Source organism: Trachurus japonicus, chromosome 7, assembly GCF_045865225.1.
Source record: "Trachurus japonicus isolate A0001 chromosome 7, Traja_1.0".
NCBI lineage: Eukaryota > Metazoa > Chordata > Actinopteri > Carangiformes > Carangidae > Trachurus > Trachurus japonicus.
In genome coordinates, this window is record NC_140913.1 from 33494931 (window position 1) to 33518750 (window position 23820).

Genomic DNA, 23820 nt, shown 5'->3' on the forward strand with positions numbered 1-23820 from the left:
AGCATCAGTGGCTCAACTGACAGGGACAGCTAACGGCGGTAGCTAAGCTAACGGCAGCAGCTAAGCTAACATCAGGACGTCAGCTGTTAAAACCCTCCCGTTGTCGGACACGACATGAAAATACTCCAGTTAGCTCAGTCATGTTGTAACTAAGATATCCGCTGGTTAAAATATTTTTTCATGGACCGTTTATTGAGTCACTGAGTTATTAAAGTTAAACAGGTAGCTAACCGTTAGCCCAGCTAATCTATGATAACCATGACTACTGTAATTACAAAAATGTGCACACAGAAATAGTAGGCCTAATGTTTGTCCAATCATTGGTTTTATAAACTTTACAAACATCAGATTAGTCTAAACGGTGATATAGTGACATGAAAAATGAGATATAGCGAAACTCTCGTCTGTCACTATTGTTCTCATGCTGGTTTACTACCCGGAAGTAGTTGTAAACAACAAGGAGATTCTTCGTTCTATTAATATTCTTTGTTTTTATTTATATTCTGTAAGAGTATAGAGACTATTTTTGTTTAAAACGGGGGGGGGTGGCTCTTGCCCGCGGCTTCCAGAGTGTCTAGAAACGCCCCTGTCTGTCACTGTGCAATCAAATGGTGTTTTAAATAAAGTTTCTTCTTCTTCTTCTTCTTCTGTGTCCTATACAGACTTGTCCTCTCTCCGTCCTTGGCCATGGGGGGGTCCAAGTCTAAGCCCAAGGACTCGAGCCAGCGAAGCCGCAGCCTGGAGGGAAACCTCAGCTCCGGCGGCGGCTCTGGCGGCGGCGGCCACCACCTGAACTCCACCCAGCAGTCGATGACGCCGAGCCGCAGCCCCAACATGGACGCCGGCCTGGGGGGGAACCAGTCCAACGCCGAGCTGGCGCTGTTCGGAGGCGTCGACAACAACAGCGTCACGTCGCCCAACAGGATGACACTGGCAGGTGAAGAGTCAGTGTGTGTGACCTGTGTGTGTGCACTGCAAAAACTCTAAATCTTTCCATGAATATTTGTCTTATTTCTTGTAAAAATGTCTTAATTCTAGTCAAAACTAAACTCTTTCACTTAAAATAAGACTCATCACATTAAAAATTAGCTTGTTTTTAGACACTTTTTACTTCTTTCAAGCAGATTTTCACTTAAATTTTGTTTATACCTTGGTATGAATGACAATAAAGGAATTCAATTCAATTCACTTGAAATAAGTGGAAAAATCTGATAGTGGAGCAAGTTTTTCTGTCTTATTACAAGCACAGAAAACTTGCTTTCACTGGTAGATTTTTCTTATCCTTTAATCTTGTTCTCCTCTTCGTCAGGAGGAGTGACGACCTTCGTGGCGCTCTACGACTACGAGTCTCGAACGGCCTCAGATCTGTCGTTCAGGAAGGGCGAACGCCTGCAGATAGTCAACAACACGTAGGTCACAACAAAACAACACAACAACACAACAACACACTCCATCTCCTCTGTTTCCTCTCAACACAAACAAACAAACCCTGGAATATTTTTTCTTTCTCTCGATGAAGAGTATCTGTCACCACGTCACTCTTAAACTTCCTGTCGCCATAGAAACGCCTCAGAAAGCCTCGATGCTTTTACGAAGGACGAAGGGAAAGAAGGAAGGAAGGAAGGATGAAGGGAAAGAAGGAAGGATAAAGGGATAGAAGGAAGGAAGGAAGGACAAAGGGAAAGAAGGAAGGAAGGAAGGAAGGACGAAGGGAAAGAAAGAAGGCAGGAAGGACGAAGGAAGGAAGGACAAAGGGAACTATGGGAGGAAAGAAGGAAGGGAAAAGGGAAGGAAAGATAGATAGAGGGAGGAAACAGATTGGGTCAAAAAAGAAGGAAGAAAGGACGAAGGGAAGGGAGGGAGGAAGGATAAAGGGATAGAAGTAAGGAAGGAAGGACAAAGGGAAAGAAGGAAGGAAGGACAAAGGGAACGATGGGAGGAAGGAAGGGAAAAAGGAAGGAAAGATAGATGGAGGGAGGGAACAGATTGGGTCAAAAAAGAAGGAAGAAGTAAGGAGGAGGGGAAGGAAGGAAGGAAGGAAGAAGGGAAAAAGGATTGTGGAAAGAAGGAAGGGAAAAAGGAAGGAAAGAAAGATGGAGGGATAGGGAACAGATGGTCAATTGGATCAAAAGAGGAAGGAAGAAGAAGAGAAGGAAGGAAGGAAGGAAGGAAGGAAGGAAGGAAGGAAGGAAGGAAGGAAGGAAGGAAGGATGGAGGAAGTGAACAGCACAAGTTTAGCTCCGTTCACCAGAATCTCCCTCCACCTCCTCCTCGCTGAGCTCACATGTGGCTCCTGAGAAGAACTGATCTCAGACCTGTTTTAACAAGGGGGTCATAGCAGCGGGGTAAAGCTTGTTGTGTGAGTCAGTGGCGGAGCAGTGAACCGTATCTACGACGACCCCGGCCTCTGCTGCTGCTGCTGCTGCTGCTCCTAGTTTACTAACTACTGACCTAGAAGGCAGCGGCGGAGGACAATAGTGGATTATCGCTGCATCTGGCCCCTTAAGCCACAGACCTGCTTCATTATTGGGTCAAGTGCAGCCAGAGATCTGCAGCCGGCGCCAAGACGGTGTCTATAGACGCACTGGTGCAGTTTAAAGGAGCTATACGTAGCTATATGCAACCAGGTTTCTGATCGCAATGGGACTTCCTGGTGAAATAAATGTAATAAATATATGTCACCAGAGACTAAGGAATCATTTTAATTTGAAAAATATACAATAGCACAACCAGAATATTTGCATTGTGTTTTGATTTTGTGTTTTGTCAGTAGTATTTCAGCATCATCCAGGTTGCCAGTTTAAGTAAAACAAGCATTGTGGCTCATGTGTGACCATACAAGACCTCGCTACGACTCTCAGAAAACGTCTTGACAAAAGCAGAAACTGTAACACTTTTACTTGTCCAGTCCAAAGTCAAATACACAGGTAGACAGGGAAGAGATGGCAACCAAATCCAATCAGGGGAAAAGCACAAAAACCAAAGTACAAGAATATAGACAGAGTCAAAAACCATGTGGGAAACACTAAGGAACAAAGGATCTGCAGAGGACACACACTCTGTCTCAGTTATTCGTTCCCTGAATGATCTGGTTTGCCAGACATTACAGGGAAAGCAGACCCCTCAGGCCAGGGATCATAGAGACAGAGCCCACAGGTGGATGCTGGGGAGGAGGTGGGTTTGCAAAACCTCAGCAGCGAGATGTATGCAGAAGCAGCAGCAAGGCAGCAGAGCAGGAAATAGCAGCAGCAGCAGCATCATAGCCAGGGATGAGCAGGTAAACTGGGGGGTTTAAATAGCCCGCCCTGTTTGGAGGAGGAGGGCATGTGACTGATCAGCTGATCAGGATGGGTGCAGCTTGAGTTGTCTTCTGAACTAGCTCTGCAGGCTTCGCATCATGTGTGTGAGAAAAAAAGCGTGAAACAACAGGACGTAACTTCGGACGAAATAAACAAGAATCATTACTACAAAATAAAACAGGAAGTGAACACAAGATAAACAACAAAGACTAAAGGCTGTAATTGTTTTGAATTTGACTGCAGCAACAGTTTTGGCCTCAGTCTTCCATATCGCTCCTTTAAAGTATCCACAAGTTTCCGAACGTCATCTATGGTCAAAACCGGAAGCTGGTTTTGCATTTCCGGAGGAATTTTACGTTTACGTTTCCATGGTTTTCAGTCGTTGTCATAGTTGCAGTAAACGCATGGATCTATTAACGCTGGCTTTTAACACGGATGTCCATCTGTGTGATATCCACTGTTAAAAGCTGCTGTGATGATCCATGCGTTTTACAGATTTTCATTGAAAAAAAAAAAATGGAAACGTAAACATAAAATTTCACCGGAAGAGCAAAACCGGCTTACGTTTTTGACGTTCGGAAAAAGATGGATAGATGCTGCTCAGTTAGTGAGTTTATCTGAGATGGTTTAAATGTGATGCCGTGTCCAGGTCTGCTCTGTGTGTACTCTGCTGTTCTGCTGCTGCCTGTACATAGTATAATATATAAATATATAAATATAACATGCTCTCTGTATTTCTTTAACCTCCTTCTTTCTTTCTCACCGCCTCCCTCTTTCATCTCTCTCCGTCACAAACCATCGTCACATTTTTTACAGGAGGAAGGTGAACTGCAGGTTTGTTGAAGCTTCTCTGCAGTTTGTATTTGAACTGTTGAACCCATTTTTATTTTTTTATTTTTTCTGTTTGTCTGCCCGTGTGCTTGTTTCACCTGAAGCGTTTCTACTCTACTGTACTTCTGCACCGTAACACCACTCCGCTAGAAAATGCACACACTCGCATAACTTCTGCTCATTACCCATGATCCCTTAGTGCAGTAGGGGAGTGTGTGTGTGTGGTGGAGTATGTGTGTGTGTGTGAAGCCTTGCAGCACTATTAATTAATGCAGGTCAGACAGCGGTAACTGTCACTTTAAAGGTCCCTATGTTTCTGTTTTATTTTGAAGGGCTGATATACTTTATTATCATCTTGGTGTATTTTATATCTCTTCTGTCAGCTTCTTACTGGGGCTCAGTGTCAGCCAATCAGGAGAGAGGAGGCTCTGAGCCTCTCTTCTGATTGGCTGACTGTTTTCTGGGTTTGATTTTTTTTTTAAATTGGAAGATTTCAGCTAAAGGGATAGTTCAACATTTTGGCAAATTGGCCCATTGCCATAATCCCTATCCACCTTTTTCCGAACGTCAAAAACGTAAGCCTGTTTTGTCGGTTTTGCTCTTCCGGTGGAATTTTATGTTTACGTCTCCATGGTTTCGGTAGTCGCGGTAAATGCATGGATTTTTTTTTTTTTCAATGAAAATCTGTAAAGCGCATGGATCATCACACCAGCTTTTAACAGTGGATATCACACAAATTGACATCCGTGTTAAAAGCCAGCGTTAATAGATCCATGCGTTTACCGCAACTATGACAACGACTGAAAACCATGGAAACGTAAACGTAAAATTCCTCCGGAAATGCAAAACCAGCTTCCGGTTTTGACCATAGATGACGTTCGGAAACTTGGACCAGACAGAGTTGTTTTAGAGGGAAATTCAGAGACTGCTTGATGAAAAACTGTCCCTGAAGGCAACTTGCATCAGCTGTTTTGCATGAATTTCCCTCTAAAACAACTCTGTCTGGTAACGTTGTGTTATTATCTCATAGCGTGGTGAATGTGCAGCTCACAACTTGTCCACCAGAGCGTTGTGGAGTAGTTGGATTGTGTATTTGATGAGTTTGATGAGGGAAACCAAGAAATCCCATGAGCCTCCGTAGCGTAGCTCTGAGCAGCTCACGGCTCTGCTCCGCCGTTCTAAAAATAGCTTGCACCGACAATTAAAGGTAACGAACCTACTGCTATGACTATAGGGATTATGGCAATGGGCCAATTTGCCAAAATGTTGAACTGTCCCTTTAAGACTAATTTCAAGACCAAAGACTTTGATGTAAACTAAACCTGTTTTATACAATTTTTTTTATAAACATTATGGGATCGTTACATTTTAAAGTGTAATCTAGTGCTGCAAAGCTACAGCAGCTCACTCCCTGGTAACGTCTAGGATACGAGCACCATCCCTCTGTGTTGTCATACCCACATGAATGCATGAATGTATATGATATGAATTAGTTTCATTATTATTCTTTAACAGTAGAGAGACACTTGGGCTGATATTTATCAAGCTTCACTGCAGGAACTATACTTCGATCTGAATCATCGTGTGAGGTTAACTCCAAAAAAACACACAAAGTGCAAAACGCAAAGTGGATGTGAGGCCTTTCTGTAATGAGACGCTTGATAAACAGCAGCCCTAAAAGAAGTCATGAGTGAGTGTTTTATTTGTGCTGTGTGTGTGTGTGTGTGATGCGCCTCGCTGAAGCTGTGTGTTGTGGTTTGATGGTTTGCAGAGAGGGCGACTGGTGGCTGGCGCGCTCCCTGACCACCGGAGAGAGCGGCTACATCCCCAGTAATTATGTGGCTCCATCCGACTCCATCCAGGCAGAAGAGTAAATCCCTCCATTTTTTTTGTTTTGTTTCTTGCCACTGTCTCCTTTATCTGTTTTTCACCAGAAGAATTAACGCTCTCTCTGTCTCTCTCTCTGTCTCTTTCTAGCCTTTTGTGTCTCTCTCTCTGTGTGAATTTGAAATGTTAGAAAATTGATTGACGTCATGTTGGGAAATATGCTGCACTGTTAAAAAAAAAAAAAAAAACTCAAAATCTTTTCAAGAGTATTTGTCTTATTTCTTGTCAAAATGTCTAATTTCTAGTCAAAACTAATCTCTTTCCACTTAAAATAAGACTCATCATCTAAAAATTAACTTGTTCATTTTCACTTGTTTCAAACAAATTTTCACTTGAAATAAGTAGAAAAATCTGCCAGTGAAAGCAAGTTTTTTGTGCTTTTTTGTGCTTGCTCCACTATCAGATTTTACTACTTATTTCAAGTGAAAATATGTTTGAAAAAAGTAAAAAAGTGTCTAAAAAAGAAGCTACTTTTTAAATGTGATGTCTTTTATTTTAAGTATAATGAGATTTGTTTTGACTAGAAATTACATTTTGACTAGAAATAAGACAAATATTCTTGGTAAGATTTTGAGTTTTTGCAGTGCGCTTTTTCTTGTTTTTCTTTTTCTTATTGAGAAGTTAGTTAGTTTGTTTGTTTGTTTAGCTTAAAGGCTGAAAACAGAGGGAAGCAATTATCTTATAGCTCCGTCTGTCCAAATATAACAACATAACCTTCCCACCAGCACATGTGGAGCAGTGGTTTGTCCCACTGTCACCTCGCAGCAGGACTACACAAGTCTTGTGCAGGATAATCTGTGGTTTTTCCCAAAGGTGTGAGTGTGAATGTGTGTGTTTGTCACCTGTGTGTGCTCCCTCCCTCCTGGCTTCAGTCCAGCCACAACCCTCAGTTTCATCAATGCAAAAACTGAATCCCAGCAGCATCATGAGCTCAACGTCTCTGGGACGGAGCCAGAGAAGCTGTTTCCCTCTGTTTCCAGTGTTTGTGCTCAGATAAGAGACAAGCAGCTGCTGCACTGCAAAAACTCAAAATCTTACCAAGAATATTTGTCTTATTTCTAGTCAAAATGTCATTTCTAGTCAAAATAAATCTAATTCTACTTAAAATAAGACTCATCACATTTAAAACGTAGCTTGTTTTTAGACACTTTTCTTTTTACTTTTTTCAAGCAAATTTTCCACTTGAAATAAGTAGAAAAATCTGACAGTGGACCAAGTTTTTCTTTCTTATTACAAGCACAAAAAACTGGCAGATTTTTCTACTTATTTCAATTGAAAATTAGTTTGAAACAAGTTAAGATTTTCTAAAAACAAGTTAATTTTTAGGTGATGGGTCTTATTTTAAGTGGAAAGAGATTAGTTTTGACTAGAAATGAGACATTATGACAAGAAATAAGACAAATATTCTTGGAAAGATTGTGAGTTTTTGCAGTGTGCTGTTTCACTGTGTTCACTGTGAGAGAGTGGCATCAGGCTTTTACAGCGCTGCATGGGGCCGGATTTATCAAGTTTATCAAATAAGAGTCGACTTGTGAGTAAAAAAAAAAAAAAGACTTTGCTAAAAGCTGCACTTAAAAATTAGTTATCAAGCATCTTACTCAGACTTTTAGTAAAGTGTAGGACTGGATCTTAAGTTTCAGTCTCAGAGCTGAGTCACCACAATAGCTACTATGCGACATAAACATAAAGTCCATAGGAACGGCCAATCACTGAATGGAATCCCTTATCATAAAAAATATCTTAGAAATATCTCAATGAATTTTGTTTTTCTAAAGGAATCAAATATATTTGAGTTTTTTGGGGGGTTTCTTTATTTATTTATTTTTTATCATGGGTCTGTAGGTTGACCTACTGACCTCTGACCTGGATGATGTCATCTCTGAGCGCTGCGCGGCGTGGCTTGTTGCTACCGCTAATGCTACGGTTCGTTTCTGCGTGTTTCCGACTTGTCAGAACAAAATGAGCAGCTGGATGAAGTTCAGCTTCCACAGGCTTCCTCTCCTCAACCTGGACTCACTAAAGCTCCGGATAGTTGAGAGAAAAATGGACCCGAATGCCGAAGCAGAATGATTATTATCAGAATGAGCCGCGCGGCGCTCAGAGATGACATCATCCAGGTCAGAGGTCAGTAGGTCAACCTACAGACCCTGGATGTTGATAACAGCTAACCCCGGACTCAGAGGGGAATAGCACTAGCCTATCAGAACTAAATATTGGTGAAATGAAGGAGTTTCTCTGCAGATAATGTGTTATTTAGAGGCTGCATTCTGCTGCCCTGTAGACTCCATTATACGGATATACGCGGCTCTCGGCTGGAGCTCATTTCATCACAACCACTTGTAATGACACCAAAGTTATCTGGGTGAGGAAATGATCGGATTTTATCCTAGAAATAAGGTCCAGATTGTTAAAAAAAACGGCAATTCTCCTTTAAGACTAAGTCGTGGCTCTAAGACGCTGGATAAACGCGGCCCCTGCTCTGTAAGTCTAGTGTTTAGTGTTTAGTGTATTTCCCAACATGCAGCTGATCTGTACATGCACCAACTGTTGAACTAACCTATTTTCTAACACCTTCATTTCTCACCTTTTGCTTCCTGCTGCCCCAGTCACCTCAGACTGACTCTAGAGTCCAGGTAAGCAGCTGTCCTTCTCTAGCCTAGTCTGAAATGTTTGCTTTCCCTCCTCTCCTCTCCTCTCTTCCACCCACATAGCCTACTACTGTGCATCCTCTCCTCTTCACTCTTATCTGTGTGTGTGTGTGTGTGTGTGTTTGTGTGTGTGTGTTTGTGTGTGTCTCATGCTGCTGCTGCTTCTTTTCTGTCAACATCACCAGGTGGTACTTTGGCAAAATCACGCGCCGTGACTCGGAGAGGCTGCTGCTCAGTTTAGAGAACAGGAGGGGGACTTTCCTGGTGAGAGAGAGCGAAACCACCAAAGGTAAGAGAGCAGAGAGAGGCTCAGGACTGATTAGTGGTGGACAGTAATGGAGTAAATTTACTTGAGTACTGTACTTAAAGGGACAACGAGGAGTTTTGGAAAAGCGAAGTGTTTTCACACTACATTTATGAGCCTCCGCGCACCGTGAAATTCTTTGACCGGCGCAAGACAGACTCATGTTTTCATTCATCAAGAATTAAAGTCAGAGGTTCAAAGACGATCACATACCGTCGTAGTTCCGACCATAAACGGTGATTCGGCGGCGTTATTCTCATGACTCGCCATGTAATCGAAAGTTAAGAAACGCTGGTTGGCTCGCCCAGCATTTCCACCACCACTAATAATAACAAAATAACGATAGAGACAAAAAGGGCAGAAAGACACAAACATGAAAAAGCAAAAAACAGAATAAAGGAACAAACAAGCTCACTGCAAGTGCTTTTTAGGGAATGACAGACAAAAATGAAGGTGAGTTAAAGACGAGGGAGTAAAAGTGCGTTTTGAGAAGAGATTTAAAAACAGGAAGCGAGGAGGCCTCTCTGACGTTCAGTTCAATTCAATTCAACACACCCAGTCACTCAGTCAACAACACATTCACTCCAACATGCAAAACCTCGGGTCATGTCCTAACCATGCATCTAGTCAGAGTTAAAGAGTTGCCTCTAACGCTCATTTCAGGGGCTTCTAATATGATATTGGACCTATGATATTGGAACTATTGAAAGTTCTGATCAATAAAAAAAACTCCATACTGTAATTATCACATACAATCTGTCGGTGTCCTCCTCTATTCTGACTCCCTCTGAATTCACCTCATGATGTGGCACTTCCACTTCCTCCAGCACCAGTATCCAACATTTTAAACATATATAATATATATATACAGTATATAAGTCTTAAAAGCTGTAAAAGCATAAAAGATCCTCATTAAATGTCAAACTCCAGAACAGAACTCTGAATAATAACGTAACGTCCTTAATGGAGTCGTGAACGTGATGAAAACAACATAGGAAAACACACAAAGAGACAGAAAACTCCAGCCACTATAAGGATAGGTATATGCTATGCCAGGGGTTCTCAACTAGTCTCACTCTGGGCTCCACATTTTCCCATGGTCATTAAGTTGCGACCCACTTTTATAGAATTCAAACCAAGATTTTTTTTTTAAGCCTTTAAAAACTTTTTTTGCTCTTTATTGAGCAAAGTGCATTTCAGGGCACATGAATGAAACTGAGGAGGACCATGACAACTGCATGTACGGAAGTGAATAAAAAAATATCAAACTGCACAAAATGGAGACCAGATTTGACTTCTAATGCATCTCTGCATTCAGAGCATGTTCACAAAAGTGAATAAATATCAAATTGCACAAAATAAAGACCCACAAAACAAAACAAGGTATTTTCACTGCATTCAGGCCACATTAATAAGAAACTGATATCTTTGCATTCAGAGCAAATAATAAGAAAGTGAGGAGGACCATTACAACTGCATGTGTTCACGTGTCTCGTGCCTTTCAAAATAAGTTATTTTTCCAAATAAAAGACATGTCCAACATCAGATGTGCATTAAATATTATTTACTTTTTTGACCAGCTGTCCGCGACCCATCCAGAACGGGTCCGCGACCCACTTTTGGGTCCCGACCCACCAGTTGAGAACCACTGTGCTATGCTACCTGAGATGCACGTCGTCATGCAAAACTGCACAAGTTTCATCTGTGTTAAAAAGTTTAAATGGGTGAATTGTATAATATAAAACAGTTGGTAAGAAGAGAGAGAAACTGGCTGCAGAGACCAAAGCTGTTTCTCTACCAGGCCGTAATTCTAAAGTTTGACGATTTAACATGGGAGTCTATGGAGATTAGAATCAGCCTCGTATGGTCACTTCGGGAACTGCAACTTTCAGGCCTGGAGGTCAAAACCTGGTTTCAGTTAAGATATTGCTCGTAACGTTGAGGTTTGAATGAAACTGTACATTGAAAGTTTTTTTGGAGCCACTGGTAGTCGAGTTCTCTTTTCTTTATTCAGAGGTTTTTAAAGTAGGAACATGAATGTTCAAGACAAACACCTCATTCTGATTCTTTATGAAACTCGGGGATTGTAATCCCTCATCGTATTAAACAGAGGAACTATTTTTAAAGAAGTAATGATGATCGGTTTCTTCCAACAATAGCTGCAGGGGCTTTTTGTTTAAATGTCAGTGTGGTTTGTGTCTTTATAACAGAGTGAGAGTGTGAGAACTCTGCAGACCTGCAGCAGCAGATAGCGTATCATTATTTGTTATCATGTGTGGAGGCGTCTTCATGCACTGCAAAAACTCACAATCTTTCCAAGAACATTTGTCTTGTTACTTGTCATAATGTCTCATTTCTGGTCAAAACTAATCTCTTTCCACTTAAAATAAGACTCATCACCTAAAAATTAGCTTGTTTTTAGATCATTTTCACGTGTTTCAAACAAATTTTCACTTGAAATAAGTAGAAAAATCTGCCAGTGAAAGCAGGGTTTTTGTGTTTGTAATAAGGAAGAAAAACTTGATCCACTATCAGATTTTTCTACTTATTTCAAGTGAAAATATGCTTGAAAGAAGTAAAAAGTGTCTAGAAACAAGCTACTTTTTAATGTGATGTTTCTTATTTTAAGTATAATGAGATTTGTTTTGACTAGAAATAAGACAAATATTCTTGGTAAGATATTTGAGTTTTTGCAGTGTGCTTAGTTTAGTTTTTTCTTCTTTTTTTACTGAAATGTTCAGATCTCAACATGAAGCACTTCTTTTGAATCCAGTGACATGTTTAAGGAAAAATGCAGAGAGAGACAAGAGAACACAGAACACAGAACACTGCAAAAACTCAAAATCTTTCCAAGAATATTTGTCTTATTTCTTGCAAGAATGTCTAATTTCTAGTCAAAACTAAACTATTTCCACTTAAAATAAGACTCATCACCTAAAAATTAACTTGTTTTCAGATAATTTTCACTTGTTTCAAACTAATTTTCACTTGAAATAAGTAGAAAAATCTGCCAGTGAAAGCAAGTTTTTCTTTCTTATTACAAGCACAAAAAACCTGCTTTCACTGGCAGATTTTTCTACTTACTTCAAGTGAAAATTAGTCTGAAACAAGTGAAAATTATCTGAAAACAAGTTAATTTTTAGGTGATGAGTCTTATTTTAAGTGAAAAGAGATCAGTTTTGACTAGAAATTAGACATTTTTGCAAGAAATAAGACAAATATTCTTGGTAAGATTTAGAGTTTTTGCAGTGAACACAGACCTTATGGGATTCTCCACTTTACATTACAAGGCATGTATGTATATAGCCTACACTCTGCATGTCGTGAGGAAGGAGGAGGAGGAGGAGGAGGAGGTGCAGAGGGAGGGACGGGTGAGGAGCAGCAGGGTGAGGAGCAGCAGGGTGAGGAGCGAGGTGCTGGTGGGTGAGTCAGTCAGTCAGACAGAAGTAGGTCAACGTGGAGCTGAGGACTGAACCTCCTCCGGCCGTATCACCCAGTTCAAACAGTGAAGGAGGGAGAGGCAGCAGCGCCCGCGGCCGCGCTCCAAGTCACACTGGTTCACACTGGTTCACACTGAGCTCACACTGCCCCCTGCTGGACGGATGGATGAATCACAGCCCCCCAGGAAGAACATAAAACAAACAAAACACATCTAATTCTCTTTTAATCCGGATGTAAAAGCATCTTTTTAGACTATTAGTATTATATTTTATTATTATATCAAATCAAATCAGATCAAAGTTTAAGGCGAGACACTAACAGGCAAAAACACTGTTTTTTCATGCACTGATCAATTTTGAGATTTTGGCCTATTTTTCTTCCTTGGCATAGCCTGCCAAGCCAGACTATCTCATTAACATGTCTAGTCTGGCAACGAGCGGTAGACCTCGGCTCAATCCAGGGGGCGGGATGAAGGCTGTCTTTTAAACTGCCTCTGCACCAATAGGGTAGCGCTACGACCAATCGGAGCAAAGAGCAGGATGACGTTAGCCTGACAAGCCAATTAAAATGTATGTCGTCATGGCGTTAAGCCCGCCCAACGACTCTCTAAACAGATAGAGCGCTGTGATTGGTGAACACAAACGGTGTTCGAGACTCAAAAAGTTCCTATGGCTCGTTTCTAGACCCACCTATGGAGCAAATATATTTGCTGCCGCTAGGGCGCAGCTAGATTTCTAGGCTATCCTTGGCATGTATTCTTTCAGAAAAGTTGAAAGAAATGGTAGAAAATCCACATTAAGGTGGTCATTTTTACTTCATTTTGTCTCTTTAGTCACTAGATTTCTCCTAAATTTACATAGAGTTAACATGCTACAGTGTATATATAATTCAAAGCCTGATTTTTACAACATTTTATTCCTAAAAACATTGCGAAATTTGATTTTTTTTTTTGGTCTGGTAACAGTATTTTCTCATTTACAAAGTGATAAAAAGAGATATCCCAAATCCTCCTCTGTAAAAACTTCTGAGTCTAATATAAACAAGAATTTTGAAAGGGGCTTTATCCATTGTTCAGATTTCGGTTCTGGTAATGTATGCAAATTAGAGCATATTTCATTAGATATTGCCTCATTTACATATTTAAACGTAAAATTTGACAAAATTTGTAATACAAAAAAATATTTGTCTTAATGTCAGTGATGAACTTGGGAAGTTTCATGGTGATACCTGTTAGTTAAATTTTTTACCCTATTCATCTGTAGTGTCTCCCCTTAATTGTATAGAACTTTACAATCTAATCTAAAATAATGATCAAAGTGCTTTACATTAAAACTTAAGAACATGGCAATAGTAAGACAAATATAGAGACATTAAAAATAATACAATAATATTACAATAATTTTAAAAAAAAACAGTAAAAACAGGAAGATGTCACAGCATCACTAAAAGCCATTCTGAATAAAAACGTTTTTTTTTATTATTATATGTCATTTTACTTTGGTGTTATTTGTAGCAGTATTTATTCATTTACTGTCAGATTTATTCCACTTTTTACTACTTAATTTTATGGATTAGCTATTATTTCTTAGCTTTCGTATTTGTTTTTATTTTATTTATTTATTTTTTTCCCCTCATTGCGAAGTAATGATAGCGTTTCCTCAGTTCGCTCTGGTTTTAACAGCTCCCTGTCATGAAAGCACAGTTTATGTAAAACACTTTGAATTACAATGACTGTATTAAAAGTGCTATACAAATAACATTGCATTTCATTTGATTTGAAAATATCAAATCCTTTGATCAAGGCAGCATGAATCAGATATTATTGTTATATTATTATGATGATGATGATGACGCCGTCTCTGTCTCTGTCTCTGTGCAGGTGCCTACTGTCTGTCTGTGTTGGACTACGACAACACCAAAGGCCTGAATGTGAAGCACTATAAGATCAGGAAGCTGGACAGCGGCGGCTTCTACATCACGTCACGCACTCAGTTCAGCGCTCTGCAGCAGCTGGTCAACCACTACCGCAGTCAGTCCAACACACACACACACACACACACACACACACACACATAATTAACATTTATATTTTATTCTGTTAACTACTGACAACATTTCTCCCGAAATTGAAATAAAAATATTGTCATTTAGAGCATTTATTGATGATGACTAGTCAAAATAACAAGTCTTTTCAGACCTTGAATAATAATGCAAAGGAAAAAAAAAGTTCATATTAATTCCTAAACAACACAATACAAATATTTTTTAACCTTAAAGGGATAGTTCACCCAAAATTCAAATTGCACTCATTATCTACTCTCATGTGGACTAAAGGCTGAGAGAAGTTTCAGAGTCCTCAGTGGCTTCTCTGAGTTACAGGGGGTCTCGGCGTAGCAGTGCATGTCCATATAACGGTTGCAAATGGATACCAACTGTCTTCGTAACAAAAAGACACACCAAAAAACATCCAAACACCTCCATGCTGCTCGTATGTAATGTCCGTCTTGTATTGAAGCAAAAAAATTAAATAAGTCTATATTTCAAGCTTGTTTTGTAGCGGAAGCTCCTCTTCCTGGTCCGTCAAATTTGGATGTTTTTTGGTGTGTCTTTTTGTTACGAAGACAGTTGGTATCCATTTGTAACGGTTATATGGACATGCACTGCTACGCCGACGCAATTTGAATTTTGGGTGAACTATCCCTTTAAGAAGAGTTTATAAATCAATTCTGGTGGGATATTGTTAACCCTCCTGTTGTTTATTGACCCAATCTGTTCCCTTCCTCCATCCTTCCTTCTTTCCTTTCTTTCTCCCTTCCTTCTTTCCACAATCCATAACCCTTCCGTCCTTCCTTCCTTCTTCTTCCTTCCTTGAATGAATCTGTTCCCTCCCTCCATCTTTCTTTCCTTCCTTCTTTCCTCCCATCTTTCCCTTTGTCTTTCCTTCCTTCTTTCCCTTCGTCCTTCCTGCCTTCATTCCTAGCTTCCTTCCTTCTTTCCCTTCTTCTTCCTTCCATGAATGAATCTGTTCCCTCCCTCCATCTTCCTTTCCTTCCCTTTTCCCTTCCTTGTTTCCACAATCCTTTTTCCCTCTCTTCCTTTCTTCCCTTCGTCCTTACTTCTTCCTTCCGTTTTGACCCAATCTGTTCCCTCTCTCTCCATTATCTATCTTTCCTTCCATTTCCCCTTCCTTCTTTCCTCCCATTCTTTCCCTTTGTCTTTCCTTCCTTCGTTCTTTCCCTTCGTCCTTCCTGCCTTCCTTCCTACCTTTCTTCCTTCTTTCCCTTGGTCCTTCTTTCCTTCCTTATTCCATAAACCTTCTATAATCTTCCTATAAAACCAGATGTGGTTCAGGTGATGACCTCATCAGTGTCTCATTAATGAGTTGTGTTTGTGTTGGTGTTTAAAACTAGAGTGCCAAACATGTAGAGATGCTTTTGAAGAAACCTTTGTGAAGCTGTTGTGTTGCTGTATGTCACACGTCTCAGGTCGTTGTGTTTGTGTCTGACCTCAGAGCACGCCGACGGGCTGTGTCACAGTCTGACGGAGATCTGTCCCGTCCTGAAGCCGCAGACTCAGGGACTGGCCAAGGACGCCTGGGAGATCCCCCGAGAGTCGCTGAGGCTGGACCTGAAGCTGGGGCAGGGCTGCTTCGGAGAGGTCTGGATGGGTAAGAGCTGCTTTCACCTCTGTGTTCAAACCTCCATCAAAGTCTGAGCCTCTAAAAGAGAGAGAAAACTATTTAAAATGTCAGTTGCTGCAGATGTTATTCTTCCTCCCTTAAGATAAAATAAGTAAGATTTGATTGTCCAATGGTTTAAAAACACAGTGGAAATTCAAAATGTGTTGCACATATGGTTGATTTGTTATGAATTTTTAAAGTTTTGAAATGTAGAGGCTTGTACTGTAGTAACAACACCACGTGTTTTGCTTCATAAGAGAAAATCTGATGTTTAAAAATGCCACTCTTACATTGACTGCAGTTGTTCACATGAGAGCAGAATTCAAAATGTTCTAGAAAATTCAGTTTTTGAGATATATAATATATAAGATATGATATTTGCCAAACTTCATCAACCACGACTCCAAACTCACTGAGCTAATTGTCTGGAAGTGAGTCCTGGTGAGTTGCTTCTCAAATAGACTCAGGGAGTCACCGGCCAGGCAGCAGCTGTCAAAATGTCAGAAATACTGTTGTTATCTAAACGAAAATGTGATAATACATAAATTACATCTAGACAGCATGTAAATGTTGGTGATTTTGAGTTTTTAATGATAAGTGTTTTGCATCAAAAGAGAAAATCTGATGTTTAAAAATGCCACTCTTACATTGACTGCAGTTGTTCCCATGAGAGCAGAATTCAAAATGTTTTCAAAAATTCAGTTTTTGAGATAAAATTCTGATATTTGACAAACTTCATCAACACAACTCCAAAATATTCTCAGTTTTTTTTTCAGGAAGATTGACCAACAATGTATTTATCAAGAATTGGATTGTATATGTTTACAGTCAAACGTTTTCATGCACTGTAGGCTCCATTTTTGATGAATCAAAAATCTGTGTGGATCGTTTGTGGAGGACAGTCTGAAGATGCTCTCTAGCAAGTTTGGTGTCTATTGAGCAAAAATAGTGTGAGCATGAAGTACAACAATACAATATCATACAAAAAGACAGCAGCTGTGGTATTTAAAGATGCTCTGGTTCAGGATGTCACTGCAGACGGCACAAATCAAAACATCAAAACAAATGATTAGAAACAGTCCAAAGGCTCATTGACGATACAAAATGCAGAATCTTCAGTTGTTATAGTCGATAACTGACTTTCTCCAGCTGTTCACTGCAAAAACTCAAAGTCTTTCCAAGAATATTTGTCTTATTTCTTGTCAAAATGTCTCAATTTTAGTCAAAACTAATCTCTTTCTACTTAAAATAAGACTCATCACCTAAAAATTAACTTGTTTTTAGATATGTTTTACTTGTTTCAAACTAATTTTCAATTAAAATGAGTAGAAAAATCTGCCAGTGAAAGCAAGTTTTTTTTGTGCTTGTAATAAGAAAGAAAAACTTGCTCCACTGTCAGATTTTTTTACTTATTTCAAGTGAAAATATGCTTGAAAAAAGTAAAAAAAAGTGTCTAAAAACAAGCTACTTTTTAATCTGACACATATTCTTGGTAAGATTTTGAGTTTTTGCAGTGTTTACTTCCTAACAGACACATTAGAAACGCAGATTTGTTTAGTTTTCTTCTCTTTTCTGACCAGGAACGTGGAACGGTACGACTCGTGTTGCGATCAAGACGCTGAAGCCCGGCACCATGTCTCCGGAGGCGTTCCTGCAGGAAGCTCAGGTCATGAAGAAGCTGAGACACGAGAAGCTGGTTCAGCTCTACGCCGTCGTGTCGGAGGAGCCCATCTACATCGTCACAGAGTACATGGGCCAAGGTCAGTTAGTCAGGACTTCTGTTTGTCTGCTACGACGTGAGAAGGATAAATCTCTCTCTTATGAAGTTGTACTTTTAAATGCAAACGTTGTATTTAATCAAAACAAGACGACGATAGATAAAATTCTCTATTTAATCGTGTTTTTAAAGTTGCACATCAGGAAAATCTGGGCAAACAAAGGCCTAAGTAAAATTGCAACAATATTCTCATGTCGGTTGAAAATATGACATCCAACCAAAACGCTATTTTAAATACTTGCAGATAAGAAAATCTTTTTCTCTACCTTCTTTTACCTCTGTAGAAGAAATAGCAACAAATCAACACTTTTTAGAGGCGATTGACTTGAAGTTTCTATGCAACAATCATGGATGGACCTCAGGTTTCTTCAGATAATAAAAGATTGGCATGATGGTGTCAACTGAGGACAGGCAGAAGATTTGCTTAAAATCTCAAACACGAACAATAAATTCCCATTTTAATCTACTTCGATATAAGTGGATAATAAGAATATGTGCAACATAAATAAATTCAACCCCAATAATCCCGACAGACAGGCCTCACTGCCTATGGGACTTTACCCACAGATCCAGACTTTTCTGATTGTAATGGATGTGATTTTACAGGTATAAAACTATCAATATGCACCAAACTGTGTGTCTTTTTTTTCCTGTAAATCACAATTTTAGCAAGGCAAACAAGTCTATGATGACTTTTTGCATGTAATAAGCTAAACATACCATAGCAAAATCTTGTAAATCCACCAAGCGTTAGTGTCTGACCTGGAGAAACTCACTTTTAACGTGAGGCTAAATATCCCGTCTTTGTTTAGTATTTAGAGATGTTTTATGGTTTTCTTTAGAGGGGAGGCTATGTATTTAGTTTGTATGTTTGTTAGTTTTCTCCTCAGGATAACTAAGATAACTTTTGAACCACTTTTTGGACTGTGCCAAATAATATATATCAATATTTACCTTATTGAAGATGAGCTTTACTGTGATGGTTCCGTTTTGCACCTGTGTTATTTGTTATAGTGTGATCATTTTCTCTGAAAATTAATAAACACGTTACAATAAATTAAGTTGCACATCAGGAAATGAACACTGCTCTCTGTGTCGCTCCCTAACAGGCAGCCTACTGGATTTCCTGAAAGGTGACATGGGTAAGATGCTCCGCCTCCCGCAGCTGGTGGACATGGCCTCGCAGGTCAGTGAGAACAGAAAAACAGAAATAATAAATAATGATTTCCTCCTGTTGTATCACTTGAACCCGTCCGCTCACCGAGCCGCTCCCTCTCCTCCCCCTCCTCCCTCAGATCGCCTCTGGGATGGCGTACGTAGAGAGGATGAACTACGTGCACAGAGACCTGCGCGCCGCCAACATCCTGGTGGGAGACAACCTGGTCTGCAAAGTGGCCGACTTCGGTCTGGCTCGTCTCATCGAGGACAACGAGTACACGGCCAGACAGGGTGAGAGACAGTGGTGGACAGTAACGGAGTAAATTTACTTGAGTACTGTACTTAAGTACATATCCAGAAGATTTGTACTTTACTTGAGTATTAGATTTCTTTGGTACTTATTACTCTTACTTGAATACATTTCCAAGACAAATATTTTTACTTTTACTCGAGTTAATTTCTAGGAAGGCTGAAAAGTACTCGTTACTTTCAGGTCTTTTTCTAAAATCCTATTGGACACAAGCTGTGTTTGTCAAAGAAGGAAACCCTGACCCCTAAAAGCAGCACATCAGTGCAGCTGCTTTCAAAGAGTTCATTCTCACAAACAAGAGTTAAAAGCTCCTTACATTCATTTAGAAAAAAATATAGTAATTCATTGATGTGAAAAATAAGAAATTTACTCTTACTCTTACTTTTACTTAAAGTAGATTTAAAAGCATGTACTTTTGGATACTTAAGTACCTTTAAAAGCAAGTACTTTTTTACTCTTACTCGAGTAACATGTCGACTGAGCTACTTTTACTTGTAACAGAGTAAATTTTGACCAGTAGTATTTGTACTCTTACTCAAGTACTGGGGTGGAGTACTCTGTCCATCTCTGGTGAGAGAGCAGGACAGCAGCTTCAGACAGCCTGCTTCATTCATTAGATTAGATTAGATTATACTTTATTTCATCCCCAAGGAGAAATTCGTTCATGACAGCAGCATTCATTCATTCATTCATTCATTCATTCATTCATTCATGCAATGATGTCCACTAGAATTTAAAGTGGTTAATGGTCAAAGTTAAAGGCCACTGTGACCATGTTTTATGTGCACAATTGTGACACAGTTTGACACAACAGGATAAAGAGTGAAGACGTTTTACATTCAAAAGGTTTCTGACATCATAACCCACATATTAAGTTGTACCTCGTTGTAAAGGTGACTAATCTTCGGCTTTCCAACAATATTAAAATACAACACCAGTTGTTTTTTTTTATTAAAAGGGAGAAATGACTGACTGAAATCATGTTTCCAGACAGTTTCTTTTGTCTTTCTCACCTCAGATTTGAGAATGACTGCTCCAGTATCTCTGATTTTTGATTTTTGAGTTCTCAATGTCCAAAAAGGAGTAGGTAGACGTCTAAACTTATAGAAATCCCTAGCGTTGTACAGTAGTACTTCAGACCGATCTTGAAACCACATCTTCAAGGTCTTGGTCTTGTCTCGGACTCTGGATGTTTTCTCCAGACCAGTCAAGACACAGCTTTTTTTTTTTAACCACAAACGTCTCTGTGTCTCTGTCTAACCTTGTGTTAAACCATCTGAACAACTTGGTGTCACCATGACAACAGTGGGAGGAGACTTCAGCACGTTCTGTGGTGTGTTCTTCTGTTCAATACAAACTTTGTTCACATTATAGTTTAGATTTTACATCAAATCATCTTTTCTTTGTAGCTGAGGAGGAATAATGTAAATATCAAGACACATGGTTATTATGAGGACGGGGACTGGAGACAGTGATGGACTTGGACTTGGTCTCGGGTTGGGTGGTCTTGACTACAACACTAGAAATCCCACCTCTTCTCCCTGCTCCATTAATATTGCATCTATCTCTCTTATTAATAATCAACTATAATGTTACACTGCAAAAACTCAAAATCTTTCCAAGAATATTTGTCCTTTTTCTTGTCAAAATGTCTCATTTCTAGTCAAAACTAATCTCTTTCCACTTAAAATAAGAGTCATCACCTAAAAATTAACTTGTTTTTAGATAATTATCACTTGTTTCAAACAGATTTTTACTTGAAATAAGTAGAAAAATCTGCCAGTAAAGGCAAGTTGTTTTGTGTTTGTAATAAGAAAGAAAAACTTGCTCCACTATCAGATTTTTCTACTTATTTCAAGTGAAAATCTGCTTGAAAGAAGTAAAAAAAAAAGTGCCTAAAGCTACTTTTAATGTGATGAGTCTTATTTTAAGTAGAATGTGACTAGAAATTACATTTTGACTAGAAATAAGACAAATATTCTTGGTAAGATATTTGAGTTTTTGCAGTGTACAGCTCATGAAACGTTATAATTTCTGCAGTAGATGTGAAGTTTTGCCTCATTGATCTGATCTGATGAACCCATCTTCCTCCTCCTCTTCTCCTCCTGCAGGAGCCAAGTTCCCCATCAAGTGGACGGCGCCCGAGGCGGCGCTCTACGGACGCTTCACCATCAAGTCTGACGTCTGGTCGTTTGGCATCCTGCTCACTGAGCTCGCCACCAAAGGCCGAGTCCCTTACCCAGGTGAGGATCTGGATCTGGATCTGGTCTGTGTTTGTTTGTTTCCCCTCGGGCGTCGGAGACAGAGACAGACGGAGCAGGAAGAGACCGTGTTTATCTGAGACGGAGCTACATGCAGAGATGTTATCATCAGAGTCGGGCTCGGGGTTTGGACGTCATGGTTCACCGCTGACATGCTTTATCTGTCTAATGGTGCTCATCAATCATGCTTTGGTCCCCCCCCCCCCCCCCCATCATTTATTTCAAACTAGACTCGAATGACATATTCACATAGAACAGACGCACAATTATGGAGGTCATATCTCTTTGTACTTTCCCTTTCACAATAAAAGTCCCTGAATATTACCAGGTAGTAGATTATGTTTTGCCCTGTAGACAAGGCCACTTATTTTTACATCAAGGACCCATGCGTAAATTGACACAAATTAGACCACGGACCCCCTTTGGACAAAATTCTGAAACAAACACCAGAAATACACAAATATTCGTTCTGAGACTGAATAACGTTACTTTTCTTAGTAAATGTATGTTCAAAGTAGGGCCATTGGCTTGAATTTTTGGGAACATTTTTGTGAAATTTCTGGGAAAAAGTGGTAACATTTCTCAAAAAGAAAGTTAATTAAACTGTAAGACAAAAAAAGGGACAATTTATCAAAAAAAAGTTTTAAAAATCCTAGAAAAAACTGGTAACATTTCCAAAACAGAGAAAAATTCTAGAAAAAAGTGATAACATTTAGAGAAAAAAGTGGTAAAGTTTCGAGAAAAAGTTGTGGACCCCCTTGAACCCTCTCAAGGACCCCTGGGGGTCCCCGGACCCCACGTTGAGAACCACTGCTGTAGATGATTTGTACAGTTTTTAGTTGGACCAAAGTTGGACATGCCCCCCCCCAATTTCTGAAAAACATGAATTGTCCCCCCCCAATAAAAATACCCCAAATTATTCAGAATTGAACAAATGTATTTTCAGACTTCACATTTTAGATTCACATCTAAAAAGAAATGATTGAAATGGTGAAACAAATAATGTTTGACAAATGTATTTCTGACTCCATATTCCATCTCTGGTCTCTGGTCTCCTTCACTACGATGCTTTAAAAAAATGACCCCCTCAATCTTAGGGCTTCATATTTTGATATTCATCCATATCAGTTAATCATGCATAAAGTTCCATATACTGGGAGAAAAGGAAGATGGTGAGAAGAATTGGGATCTGGGAGGGTCGGATGGAGGCAAAAGATAAGAATGTGAGTAGATATTATATGTCTGAGACCCTTAAAATTATGATTCACTAATACAGGGTTTCCCGCAGCGCTTTCCTGTTAAGGCGGCTGCCTTAACAACAAAGAGCTGCCGCCTAAACTAACGTCTTCAAAAAATAAAAATGTAGCGATATTCGCCACCGCGAAACACTGCTAATATAACAGCAGTGATACGGCTGTTGACTGTTTAGGACAAATAAACAAGAAAGGTAAGCACAATAAATGATTCCCTGTGCAGTACTTTTTGAATGATATAGCGAGCCTCTACCAAGTTGTGATTTATGGCGGCATGTTATGAGCTGCATATGGGAAGAAAAAAAAAAGAAATAGAAAAAAATCACTTTTGTGTCCCCCCCCAATCCTGACATCGGATCTGCACCCCTGGATATAGTGCTACAATATAGAAACATTAAAGCTGCTGGTGGTTGACACCTGTCTGCTCTGCTCTTCTCTGCTGCCCCCCCCCAGGTATGGTGAACCGGGAGGTTCTGGACCAGGTGGAGCGCGGCTACAGGATGCCCTGTCCGGCCGAGTGTCCCGACTCGCTGCACGAGCTGATGCTGACCTGCTGGAGGAAGGAGCCGGAGGAGCGGCCCACCTTCGAGTACCTGCAGGGCTTCCTGGAGGACTACTTCACCTCCACCGAGCCGCAGTACCAGCCGGGGGAGAACCTGTAGATGTGTGTGTGTGTGTGTGTGTGCGTGTGTGTGTGCAGTACATCCGGGTACAATCAGTCGCTCTCTGATGACATCACACTGCAAAAACTCAAAATCCTTCCAAGAATATTTGTCTTATTTCTTCTCAAAATGTCTCATTTCTAGTCAAAACTAATCTCTTTCCACTTAAAATAAGACTCATCACCTAAAAAATCTACTTGTTTTTAGAAAATTATTACTTGTTTCAAACAAATTTTCAATTGAAATAAATGAGTAGAAAAATCTGCCAGTCAAAGCAAGATTTTTGTGCTTGTAATAACAGGGTAAATAC

The 23820-nt window shown here is 39.8% G+C and overlaps 1 protein-coding gene across 4 annotated transcripts; it reads left to right on the top strand.

Moving 5' to 3' along the window:
• Positions 1–684: 684 nt before the first annotated feature.
• On the top strand, positions 685–23539 carry src (SRC proto-oncogene, non-receptor tyrosine kinase). 4 transcript variants are annotated; one of them, XM_085782943.1, is made up of 13 exons: positions 685–937; positions 1310–1409; positions 4116–4133; positions 5902–6000; positions 8624–8650; positions 8851–8954; positions 14290–14439; positions 15922–16077; positions 17670–17849; positions 18976–19052; positions 19162–19315; positions 21446–21577; positions 23302–23539. In XM_085782943.1, the coding sequence occupies exons 1-13, from the start codon at positions 688–690 to the stop codon at positions 23508–23510; spliced, it is 1656 nt and encodes a 551-aa protein (XP_085639069.1). In that variant the 5' UTR covers positions 685–687; the 3' UTR covers positions 23511–23539. The 4 variants fall into 4 exon arrangements, with proteins under 4 accessions (XP_085639069.1, XP_085639070.1, XP_085639067.1 ...); XM_085782944.1 differs by lacking the exon at positions 8624–8650; XM_085782941.1 differs by lacking the exon at positions 4116–4133 and having other exon boundaries at positions 688–937.
• Positions 23540–23820: the final 281 nt, after the last annotated feature.